Source organism: Notolepis coatsorum (assembly GCF_963971535.1).
Source record: "Notolepis coatsorum genome assembly, chromosome: 12".
Lineage (NCBI taxonomy): Eukaryota > Metazoa > Chordata > Actinopteri > Aulopiformes > Paralepididae > Notolepis > Notolepis coatsorum.
The window spans coordinates 8,155,435-8,168,625 of record NC_140176.1 but is presented as its reverse complement, the minus strand read 5'-3'; the positions used below and the strand labels follow the sequence as shown (position 1 = coordinate 8,168,625).

Genomic DNA, 13,191 nt, shown 5'->3' with positions numbered 1-13,191 from the left:
GATTCATGACGATATACCTTAATCTTTTCATTCAAAAGGGTATATTTTTATTAAATTTCTAATCCCAAAACCTTAGTGAAAGGTTAACCTTCTGTAGTGAAAGGTTAACCTTCTGTAGTGTGGTAGTGAAAGGTTAACCTTCTGTAGTGTGGTAGTGAAAGAGTTAACCTTCTGTAGTGTGGTAGTGAAAGGTTAACATTCTGTAGTGTGGTAGTGAAAGGGTTAACCTTCTGTAGTGTGGTGGTGAAAGGTTAACCTGCTGTAGTGTGGTAGTGAAAGGTTAACCTTCTGTAGTGTGGTAGTGAAAGGTTAACCTTCTGTAGTGTGGTAGTGAAAGGGTTAACCTTCTGTAGTGTGGTAGTGAAAGGGTTAACCTTCTGTAGTGTGGTAGTGAAAGGGTTAACCTTCTGTAGTGTGGTAGTGAAAGGTTAACCTTCTGTAGTGTGGTAGTGAAAGGGTTAACCTTCTGTAGTGTGGTAGTGAAAGGGTTAAGGGCTGACAACACTGGGCGTCTACCTGCTGAATGACTCTACATATATAGTTATTTAACTATAACTCTGTGTCCGTTCTCTCCCTTAGTTCTGTAACATATCGGGGGCAGAGAATCTGAGCCTGGACAACCCTGCCTTGACCTCGACCCCGGTGTGCGGCCAGAAGTGTTTTCTCAACACTCCACTGTACAAAGAGACCACGCCCAAGCACCAGAAAGAGAACGCTGGGTAAGACTTATTTTATTTTATTTATTTTTTAAACTTTTATTTACCCATGCAGGCAAGCAAGTAAGAACAAATGATTATATACAAAAGCAGCCTGACCAAAAAGCAAAGGCCTTTTGAGGGAGGGGTGGGGGGGGGGAGGCTGCAACAAAAACAAGTTTATGTGCATGCATACAAGTAAATCAAATAAAGAATTACAGTAGCAATAGTATACAAGGAAAGTTACAATAAATAAGGGAGAGAGAAGGAAAGAGAGAGAGGGAAAAAGAGAAAGGGAGAGTGAGAACCAGAGGGAGAGAGAGAGAGAAGAAAGGGAAGGGAGGTAGGTGAGGGGGTTTAGGGGGAGGAGAGAAGAGTCTGGGGGCTATACGTGCGATCGGGAGGCAGTCAGCCGGTGCAACAGTCGGTTATGATCTGTTGCAGATTTAGTTTAAAAGCAGTGAGCGATGTGAGGGCAGTGAGTTTAAGGGTGTTTTGTTTTGTAAGGTGTTCCACTCAGATGCAGCAGCAAATCGGAAGGCGTTGCGGCCAGAAACCAGGCAGGCTTTGGGGATGGTGACTTGATCAAGCAAAAAGTCCATTTAAAAATGTTATGAATCAGCAATACATACTATCTTTTAACCCGGTTGAGACTTCCGAGCTTCAGTCCAAAACATCTCTGAAGTGTCTCTGATTCAAGGCTACTCTGCGAACACCAGGCAGGCCTACATTCAGTTGTGATGTGGTTTAGCACATGCAACTTCTCCTTTCACATACTATCTCTTATTTACACCTTGGCCGGGTAGAATATTTGGTTCTGATGAGTGTTTATTCTCATTGTCAGTTAACTTCAGAGAACCAATAACAGCTTTGACGTAGCAGCGGTTGCCAAGACGGTTTCCAGACAGTTACAGAGAGATTATCTTGCCAAAGTCCATGGTGTTTGAGTTCAGTTTGTTTTATTGGTCTTATGCAGGTCAGCGCAGGGTCGACGGTACAATGAAACCAATTTGACGAGAGAAACGGGTCAGCTCAGAAGTAAACATATGAATGTTTATTTTTATAACCTTACATTGAAACAGCATTAGGAATATTGATTGGATTTAGATAAAGTCATTGAACCGTCTTATTTGTCATAATAGAACATTCTAGAACATTTGTGATGTCACATGATGTCATAATCAAACATTCTAGAACATTTGTGATGTCACAGTATGATGTCATAATCAAACATTCTAGAACATTTGTGTATCTATATATATTCAACAAGAATAAGATCACAGGGGGCAAGGAGTGTCTCGCAGAGGGGGGCTCAGTCAGGAAGTAGCAGCATTAGCTGCACTCCATTGGACAATGTAGGGGATGACGGATTCCAGTAGACTGCGGGAAATTCAAAAGACGAAAAAGAAGAAGAAGAAGAAGAAGAAGAAGAAGAGCTCATCAAAAGAACTGCGGAGGGCAGTAATACGCCACGATGCGTCTACACTGCCGGAAATTCAAAAGAAGAAGAAGAGCTCATTGTGCATCTTGAAACAGTGCTGAGCAGTACTGAACAGATAGACTGAACAACATAGATTGAAGCCTGTATTTCTAGACCCGGGTGCCTTGCCTACCGTTTTGCTGTGGAAAGAGCCTGCAAGTTGATTTACGGCTTTCAGGTGTGGAGGAATTTGTCATGTGTCGAGTCGGCTGTGATTTTGGAGACTGGGAAAATACAGTTTTCTTACCTTGTAGTAGTTAAAAAAACATAACAGGAAAACATAAGTTTCATAGCCTGAAGTCTTATAGTCATACAGGTCCAAGGTTTATAAAAATCCCACGGAAAATTTGTGTTAACACTATGGTCGCCAAAAACGCCTTACCACGTCATTCCCCCCCATGCTCATTCTGCCAAAGACGCCGTACCACGTCTTTGATATCAATATTTCAAAAATCTGTGATTGCAATCATATTTCTCCCCCGGAGACTTGAGATCTACTGTTGATCCCCTCTCAACTCTCCACCGGTTCAAGAGCGCCATCTGGTGGCCGATCGGCGGATCGCTCAAACCGGAAACAGGAAATGGAAGCTGGTGCTCATTCCAATTCGGTCCGATCACTCGCTAATAGTCCCAGGACTCGAGCTAGACACAATGGATAGCAATCCGTTACCAATAACTCGATAAACAACATGATTTGGACGTATATACTATTATACAACCTGGAGATGGATCGCATATTTCTACATCCCATAATAGGAATATTTCTGCTCCATGCTCATCGCCCAACGGCCCGAGGAAGCTACGGTTAGTTTCAGCGTTATTTTTTAATGTGTTCGATACAAACTGCTCTAATGATCATATCACCCACACTAGATGAATCATCTAACGTTGGCCACGGAATTATAAACGACCCTCCCCCCATCCGGTCAACATCAGATGATAAGTAGTAACTTCTAGAAGCACGTCCATTTGAATTTTTTTTTCTCGCGCCGATTGCTATCAAACTGTATACAATCATCAATATAATGCATTTAGGGCTATAAATCACGTTCTGGAGAAAGCTGCAGAAAATGATAAAAACATACTTATACTTTAGACCGTATTTTAGTATGAATATGTGAATGAAAAAGTATAACGTTGCTACACCCTGAACAATAGATACTTGATGTTGAATGGGCCATAGTAATGTCAATTTAGCAATACAATTTAAAAAGTTATAGCCCTGCAAAGAAGGGGAACTTCTCCATAGACAAATAGAGCTGGCGTGGGATGGTTTATTAAGAATATAAGCCTGGCGACCAAAGTGTTAATGTGTGTGTGTACCGCAATAATTCAGCATGATTATCCAAAATGGCCGTCCACTGCCTTTATTTTGCCTCTTGAGTCAAAACAAAGGACTTCCTTGTCCGAACGGCTTGTCAAATGATGCTTGCCGGATGTTTCGTCTTTTAACTCGAGACCCGCAATAGGTTGAGTGGGGTGACGATTGAAAGGCGGCAAACTTTGTATTGGTTGATCGGTGAAAACGCAGCCCGGAGCCAACAGACGAGAGCAAACTGCCGTGACGTGTGATAAAATGCGTAATTTCATTTTTTACGTAAAAAAAATTCTGTAGTTAATTAATTGAAATTAACGCGATAAAGTCCCAGCCCTAAATTAAATATGAGATATGAAATATGAAATGAGAGAATGGAATGAGATAAATAACGATAGCACCATATACATACAGTATGTGTTTCAGAACTCCTAAGACTTGTATGTATTATATGTATATTATGTTTGCTAATATGGTGTTTCTCTGCCTCATAGTTTCCGAACTCTTAAGACTTATATGTGTCTTATATGTACATATTATATTTTCTAATATGGTGTTTCTCTGCCTCATAGTTTCAGAACTCTTAAGACTTATATGTGTATTATATGTACATATTATATTTTCTAATATGGTGTTTCTCTGCCTCATAGTTTCAGAACTCTTAAGACTTATATGTGTATTATATGTACATATTATATTTTCTAATATGGTGTTTCTCTGCCTCCTAGTTTCAGAACTCTTAATACTTGTATGTGTCTTATATGTATATTATCTTTTCTAATATGGTGTTTCTCTGCCTCCTCGTAGCTTCAGGACTCCTAAGTTCCGTAAGACGGTCATGATCCCGACCCCGAGGACCCCGACGCCGTTCAAGAACGCCCTGGCTGCCCAGGAGAAGATGCACGGACCGCTGAAGATGGAGGTCTGTACGCATGTGTGTACACATTAAGGCTGTCCCCGGAGCCTGTTTTTGGGATTCGAACTTCGTCAGGGTTTTTTGAACGAAAGTTCGAACCTTAGTTTTTTATAATAATTTTCTTTTTTTATAATAATAATTCACTTTTTTTTAATAAATATATATATATATTTTTTTTTATATCCTCTAACTAAATCCTCAATTTGAATAAAGTGATTAATCTGATTAAATTAGTCTTTTTTTATTTTATTAAATCAACTTTCCAGCCCCAGACCCAGCCAGCCCATGGAGAAGCCCCAGCCCAACTAAATCAATTAAATCAACTTTCTTTAATGAATATAACTCATCAGTTTCTTTTAATACTATAATATTAGTGTAGCCTAATCTTTATCTGCAACTGTGAAGAAAAACCCCCATTGGTTTAAACAGAATGAATAGAAACAAATATTAAAAAATATATATATATTATTTTTTTAATAAAGATTCGAATGTTGATTTAGAATTCGAATGCCAACGTAACGAACGAAGGTTCGAACGTTTGGGCTCAGCCCTAGTACACATGTATGTTTTAGTGTGTGTGTGTTTGTATTTTTTGGTATTTACGGATTTCTCACATTTTTATATGATACCTACACTAATTTAGGTATGTGTATTATGCGATTATATCTGTGACAGATGGTCATGTAGTTTATTATAGCTGTGAAAGATGGTAATGTATGTGTATTATCTCTGTAAAAGAGGGTAATGTATGTGTATTATCTCTGTAAAATAGGGTAATGTATGTGTATTATCTCTGTAAAAGAGGGTAATGTATGTGTGTTATCTCTGTAAAAGAGGGTAATGTATGTGTATTATCTCTGTGAAAGAGGGTAATGTATGTGTATTATCTCTGTAAAAGAGGGTAATGTATGTGTATTATCTCTGTAAAAGAGGGTAATGTATGTGTATTATCTCTGTAAAAGAGGGTAATGTATGTGTGTTATCTCTGTAAAAGAGGGTAATGTATGTGTATTATCTCTGTAAAAGAGGGTAATGTATGTGTGTTATCTCTGTAAAAGTGGGTAATGTATGTGTATTATCTCTGTAAAAGAGGGTAATGTATGTGTATTATCTCTGTGAAAGAGGGTAATGTATGTGTATTATCTCTGTGAAAGAGGGTAATGTATGTGTGTTATCTCTGTAAAAGAGGGTAATGTATGTGTATTATTTCTGTAAAAGAGGGTAATGTATGTGTATTATCTCTGTAAAAGAGGGTAATGTATGTGTATTATCTCTGTAAAAGAGGGTAATGTATGTGTATTATCTCTGTGAAAGAGGGTAATGTATGTGTATTATCTCTGTGAAAGAGGGTAATGTATGTGTGTTATCTCTGTAAAAGAGGGTAATGTATGTGTATTATTTCTGTAAAAGAGGGTAATGTATGTGTATTATCTCTGTGAAAGAGGGTAATGTATGTGTATTATCTCTGTAAAAGAGGGTAATGTATGTGTATTATCTCTGTAAAAGAGGGTAATGTATGTGTATTATCTCTGTGAAAGAGGGTAATGTATGTGTATTATCTCTGTAAAAGAGGGTAATGTATGTGTATTATCTCTGTAAAAGAGGGTAATGTATGTGTATTATCTCTGTAAAAGAGGGTAATGTATGTGTATTATCTCTGTGAAAGAGGGTAATGTATGTGTATTATCTCTGTAAAAGAGGGTAATGTATGTGTATTATCTCTGTAAAAGAGGGTAATGTATGTGTATTATCTCTGTAAAAGAGGGTAATGTATGTGTATTATCTCTGTAAAAGAGGGTAATGTATGTGTATTATCTCTGTAAAAGAGGGTAATGTATGTGTATTATCTCTGTGAAAGAGGGTAATGTATGTGTATTATCTCTGTAAAAGAGGGTAATGTATGTGTATTATCTCTGTAAAAGAGGGTAATGTATGTGTATTATCTCTGTAAAAGAGGGTAATACATGTGTGTTATCTCCGTCACAGCCCCAGCCACTGGCGTTCCTAGAGGAGGACATCCGAGAGGTTCTGAAGGAGGAGACGGGAGCCGACATCTTCACCAGAGCAGACCTCCAGCCTGACTACCGGTCATGGAAACATGACGTACGTGTAACACACACAACTTAAAGTCTTAACCTCTTAAAGGGGAACTCCACTATTTTGGGAAATTAGCTTATTTAACATCTTCCCTGGAGTTAGACAAGAAGATACATACCTTTTTTGTCTCTGTGCGTGCATTTTAGCTTTGGGAATAGACGCTCCGTTAGCATAGCTTAGCTTCATCACTGGAAGTGAGGCAGGACAGTAGCCTTACAGTGCCTTACAGTGTATTGCAAGGTCTGACATTGACCAAATTTGATATGCATGACCTTGGTGGGCTCTAGGTCAACTCCTGAAAAGGGGGTCAATGTCAGACCTTGCAATCAAAAGTTAGGGGGCGCACTGAAATTATGGCAAGGGTTATTAGCCCCCTAACTTTTGATTGCAAGGTCTGACATTGACCCCCTTTTCAGGAGTTGACCTAGAGCCCACCAAGGTCATGCATATCAAGTTTGGTCAATGTCAGACCTTGCAATACACTGTAAGGCACTGTAAGGCTACTGTCCTGCCTCACTTCCAGTGATGAAGCTAAGCTATGCTAACGGAGCATCTATTCCCAAAGCTAAAATGCACGCACAGAGACAAAAAAGGTATGCATCTTCTTGTCTAACTCCAGGGAAGATGTTAAATAAGCTAATTTCCCAAAATAGTGGAGTTATCCTTTAAGAATATGTTTTAACCAGAAATGTGGTACTGCCCCTTTTAAGACAAGCATAAATTGCCAAAATGCCATTGTTTCATTGATGTATCCCCTGTCTAATTGATTGATTTAGAAGTCATTATTGAACTGTGATTTATTTGGCTGAGTTCAATACAATATCTATCATTTTAACTAAACTACTGTTTGCCTGCTTCCTCTTATTAAGTTAAGTCTTAACCAAGTTGTCATTGGAACTCACTTTTGGTTTTCTCATTAGTTAATTGCCATTTAAGGTTACAGTGGAGGTTACTGCTGAGCTAACCGGTATATAACAGTAAGCTTTCATTTCGCTTATTTAATTTGGTGACAGGTTTAGCCTGTCTGGCGCCCAAAACCATAATTGTATTTATCAGCATTTGATTATATTTGGCTGACCACTGCTACAAGATACATTTTACATAACTTTTTGTACAGGAAAACGTGCATTGTAAATTATACACGTGTAGACTGCATAAGCAATATAGGATGTATCACAATATTATAATACTACAATTAAGATAAGATAAGATATTTCTTTATTGATCCCCTTGGGGAAATTCAGGCATCATAGCAGCAGGGGGAGGGAGGTACAGGTAGTAGAAGACATACAGGTCACAGAATTATAGTACAGTGGAGAAGTAAAAATAGAATAAAAATAGGCAGTGTAAACGATATAACAATATAATTAACTCTGGACATGCGCATAATGGGCAAGTAAGCAGTGTAAAAAGGTCAAGGTGCAAGATGAGGGTATGTATGCCCTCTCAGTTATATTTTCCCTACAATAAATATAGTTACTATATATATATATAATCTAATAACTAATATCTAATCTAATATATATAATCTAAAAATGCTAAATAGTATCATTGGTAATGTATGTATTGTAATATGACGTGTCTCCTCTCAGATGGACGGCCCGGCCAGGAAGGTGCGTAAGTCTCTGGTGCTCGACCCCTGGGGCAAGGACTGCCTCAACGTCCAGCTCTTCCAGGAGACACTCAACAACGCACAGGTACAGCTGATCTGAAGTCAGTGTTCACGGCATGTCGTTTCTGTCGGGTGAAAACGTTGTGTCTAATTTTGTAAATGTTCACGTGTTTGATTTGATGTAAATAAAACAAAATAAAACAAAAACAAATCTTTCATCTCTAGCAATGAAAAAAGAAAAGAAAAAAATAACACAACTCAATGTACAAAAAGGAGTAGGAAGAAGTATACACTTTTATTTTTTATTTATACATTTTTTACCCAGGGACAGTGCACATTAATCAACATCTTCAGTTTCCACATCAATGTAAATGTGTCAGATTGGAATACAATCTATTCCAAAACCCAATGTAGAACCTCGTGAATCCATGGATGTCGATCTGAAAATTTGGTTGTTTTTCTTCATTCCTGAAAGGTTACGCCATATTGGTAGGCATACCGCATCATGACAATACTATGAATATAGGCGTTCAGTCTCTTCGGGGGAAGTAAAAGAGTAACGCTCTCCCCTGCCTCAACGACTTACCGCTGAAGTGCCATTGAGCAAGGCACTTAACCCCCACTCTCTCCAGTGGCGCCACTGCAGTTGAAAAGGTGTTAACAGTATTTGTGCTCTGTAAATCTTTCCAGACTCTACTATCTTTTACTTCAAATGGACAAACCCCTCCAACTAATAGTTCCCTGTATGACATTTTAAATGGACAGTTTCAAAGCTGCACTCTGTAGTCTGGGATATACATTTGATAAAAAATGGTGTAATATATTTTTATAACTTTATTATTAAAGTATATCAATAGCAACACTGTATGAAGTCAGAAATGATCCGATTGGCTGTGGTGATCCTACCCTCCCACCACATTTACAATACATACTTTTACAAAAGGAAACAGCTTCTAAGGTTAATAAGATAAGATATTCCTTTATTGATCCCCTTGGGGAAATGCAGGCATCATAGCAGCAGGGGGGAGGGGGGGGAGGGGGAGGTACAGGTAGTAGAAGACATACAGGTCATAGAATTATAGTACAGTGGAGAAGTACAAATAAAAATAGAATAAAAGGCAGTGTAAACAATATACAATATAGTTAACTCTGGACATGCGCAACAAGGTGCGAGATGAGGGTATGTATGCCCTCTCAGTTATTTTGCCCTACAATAAATATGGTTACAACAAACTCATCCGATTAACTCTAGGACTAGCCTCTAGACTAGAGCACATGTGGGCAAACAACACTTCCAGTTGCTGGGCTGGCTCCCTCTGGAAGCCAGGTCTGTTCAACTTTAGCTCAACATAGTTATAATAATAGGGCCCCCTCTTATCTTACAAATTTTCAGTGGAACAGGGACATGCATACCGCCATACCCATAACACCAGAGCCAGCATTGCTGACCTGCGTATTCCAAGGTTCAAAACAAATATGGGCACATGTTCTTTTAAATTCTGGGGGAGCCACAAATTGGAATTTGCTACCTTCACAGCTAAAATGCATCAGTAGCCGACACAATTTTAAGAAAAAAAGTCAAATTATGGCTCCTCGACAATGTCAAAAACTAGATTTTAAAATGCAATGAAAATGTTGTCTGATACATTGTTGTCTGTGGCTACGTTTGTACTGCATTTAAAATGTTCATGTCTATGTAGTTTGTCAAATTGTTATTTATGGTGATGTTTTGTATTTGCTTGTCTGTCTGAGACCAAGGACTACAATGGAAATAAGTCTTGACTTTTTTGTGTAGCATCCTTGACGTTTTTCTGGACTAGTCACTCTAAAGAAACAAAATGCTTAAATGCTAATATATGCAATATATATAATCTAGTAATCCAATAGTCTAAATCTAATCTAATATATAATCTAAAAGGCTAAATGCTACCTATATGCAATATATAATCTAGTAATCCAATAGTCTAACTCTAATCTCATATATAATCTAAGAAAGGCTAGATGCTAAAATAAGGTGCGGTATGCATAAGGTAAGTGCATTGTCCTTTTAGGTGGGAGTCAGCTGCTAGGTTGTAGTTGGATGTCTGGCAGCAGTTGGTCAACGTGGTTTCTAGAGGTCATTTGTTGGATTTGTGTTGAGATAAGGTTCTAAACATTTTTAAGTCGTTATTTTAAGGTTATTTTCTTCTTTTAAAAAAAAACTGCTGTGGAGCTTTAAGTTCCTCATCTAAAGGGTTAAATGTTCATCAATACAAAATATTACGTTGTTAATATACTGATTAACCCCCCGACTGCTTGTTTCATTGACACGTTCAGCTTCCAGACGAGAGCCTCCTGACCAGCTCTTTGCTGATGACCCCCATCTCCGAGCGCAGGCGTCCCCCGTCCTCTGGTCCCCGCCTGGTCCCCCTGTCCTGCCTCACCAGTCCCCGCCTGGTCCCCCTGTCCTGCCTCACCAGTCCCCGCCTGGTCCCCCTGTCCTGCCTCACCAGTCCCCGCCTGGTCCCCCTGTCCTGCCTCACCAGTCCCCGAGGGAAGAAGCCTCCCCCGTCCCGCAAGACCCCGCCGCCTGACACACCAGCACAGGTACAGAGAGAGAGACGTCCTTAACACTTTGATTACCGGCCATGCGGTGTGCCTTACCCCCCCCCGTTAAATGCCGCCCACCACCCACTTCAATGATAGCGTTGTGAACGCATAATCTCTGTCTTAAATTATGGCTATGTGTCTAATCTGCCCGTCGCTTATCAATGACTTGTTTGCAGTCAACATTGTCGAAACGGATTGTTTTTTTAATCGCTTCATTTCCGTTTGATAGCATTTTGAAAAGCCCTCGTTTTCAAGGAAAATATAAAGATTCCGTGATAAACGGCATTTACTGGAATATTCGGGCATACACAAAAACGTTGTCATTTTTCTGCCTATTTATGAATCGTTTTCAAATAAACGCTAGATTATCGATAGTATATGTGTACTTATGCACGCCATCATCAGTCTAAAGTAATGGGGTGCAGTTACGCAGGGAGAGGCGATAGGGGCGGTATCTTCCCAATTGAGCTCAGAGAGAGTCTGCAACACTAACCTGAGACTCGATTGATGAAATATGAATACAAACGCTATATAGCGCTGGCGGCACTCAACGGTCGGCATGAACTAACGACAAAACGCGTGGCTGGCATTCAAAGTGTTAATCTATACGTTAGTAGGGCCAGAGTTATATAGGGCACAGAGGCCAGAGGCAAAACAAGTTATTCTATAACTTTGTTGATACAATTTAATTATGTTAGATGATTATGTTGTGGTTTAGAGACAACCTTTTTTAAATGACACGATGACAAGATATAGAACGCAAATGTGTATTTGTCACATTTCTAAATGATTAATGTCAAATTGACGTTTTTGGTGGCAGTGTGGCGTCTTTCTATCAAGACGTTAAGCAAACCAGGAAGCAATAACATGAGGTTCTCCCCAACGAGTCGCTCCTGTCGTTACAACACGCCGCCGCGCTCTGCGCAGCTGTCAGACGTGAAGTTCTCTCTAACGAGTAGGGTTGGGCACCGAGAACCGGTTCTAATAGGAACCGGTTCCTAACTTCCGGTTCTGGAACATAACCGTAACATATTTGCATTTCGATTCTTAATTTCGATTCTTAAAAAAATATATATATAATAATTTTACTTTGTTAATTAATACCCTAGTTACAGTACAGCAACCAAATTAAACTGTATCAAGTCAACTGACAATGTGAAAAAATTAAAGATTTAAAAAAGAAAAGAAAAAAAACTCCTGCGAAATAAGCTGTGACCTGTTTTGACCTGCACCTCAAAGAAGCGGAACCGAGAATCGTTTAGAACAGGAATCGAAATGGAGAATCGGGAATCGGAACCGGAATCGTTCAAATCCAAACGATGCCCAACCCTATACTAACGAGTCGTTACCGTCGTTACATCCGTCAGACGCGACAGCCGCTAACCATGACCGTCTCCCCCCCCCCCCCCCCCCCGCAGGTGAAGAACGAGTGGGAAGCGGTGGTTTACGGCAAGACAGAGGACCAGCTGATCATGACGGAACAGGCCCGTCAGTACCTGAACACCTACCCGTCCTCCGGCTGTGCCTCGAGGGCCCTCGTGCTCTGAAGCCCGCCCCCCCCCCCCCCCCCCCCCCCCCCCCCCCCCCCCCTGAAAGCGCTCCGACGCGACACTGCCACACAACACACCCGTCCAAGACACAGCGGTTGCCATAGGAGCGGCTTTGGCTAGAAAAACCCTTCACTGTATCCTCTCTCTCTCTAGCGGACAATCCAGCGCAGGCGACGGAAGCTCTCCTTTCTGAGCTGTCGGAGACGTGGCGGACGACACAGGACGCGTACGACACAGAGGCATGGCTGCTGTTATGTCTCCTTCATGCTTCCAGGGTCGCCGCCAAACTACTTACTTGTTTTATACAACGCGTGTTTCTCTAGTCCCGGCTACGTAACACTTGTACAGGTTAAGGGAAAGTTTTTAGTTTCCCCCCCCCCCCCCCCCTGCACTAGTCAATGTTGAAACAACCTGCACATAAACTAGGCTCTAGATATTTTTTAGACTGTTTATCACCAGCAGTGGCTGCTTCTGACTTTTATATTGTTAATATATTGTTTTAAATGAAGAAGGGGGGGGGGAGGGGGAAAGAATAAGACATTTTTATATTGTAACGTTACTCTTTATCGTTTGTGTCTTCCGGCTTGTTCGTATGAACCTAAGATTGTGAGAAGAGGGGCGGGGTCAGTGTCGTCATAGAAACGGTTTGCGTAGTAAAAAAAAAAGCCGTGTTGTCTCTCGCGGTGCCTGACGTCCTCTTCTTAGAATCCTAGTGTAGAACTACCCTATAGACCACCGCGACACCGCCGGTATTCTGAAGTCATGGGAGAGAGAGCGGGGGGAGAAAATGAATGAATGTGGATGCGAGCCTTGACATTAAGTGGTTGTAGTTACGGCTGTGGGGGTGGGGGAGACGTGATCCAATAGACTTGTATACACATGAGTCTCCTGAACACGGAGAGACCAATCCCAAGTCGATCGGCACTAGGGCTGCACG

General features: G+C 40.5%; 1 protein-coding gene across 1 annotated transcript in view; it reads left to right on the top strand.

The window, feature by feature from the left end:
- The window catches only part of mybl1 (v-myb avian myeloblastosis viral oncogene homolog-like 1), a gene marked incomplete at its 3' end in the record, with an annotated part of 42,566 nt that extends 30,315 nt beyond the window's left edge, over window positions 1-12,251 (top strand). The window contains exons 11-16 of the mRNA XM_084325533.1: window positions 580-719; window positions 4,298-4,412; window positions 6,393-6,509; window positions 8,096-8,200; window positions 10,432-10,701; window positions 12,123-12,251. Of these exons, the coding sequence (XP_084181659.1) occupies window positions 580-719; window positions 4,298-4,412; window positions 6,393-6,509; window positions 8,096-8,200; window positions 10,432-10,701; window positions 12,123-12,251 (876 nt within the window). The remainder of the gene's footprint in view (window positions 1-579; window positions 720-4,297; window positions 4,413-6,392; window positions 6,510-8,095; window positions 8,201-10,431; window positions 10,702-12,122) is intronic.
- Window positions 12,252-13,191: the final 940 nt, after the last annotated feature.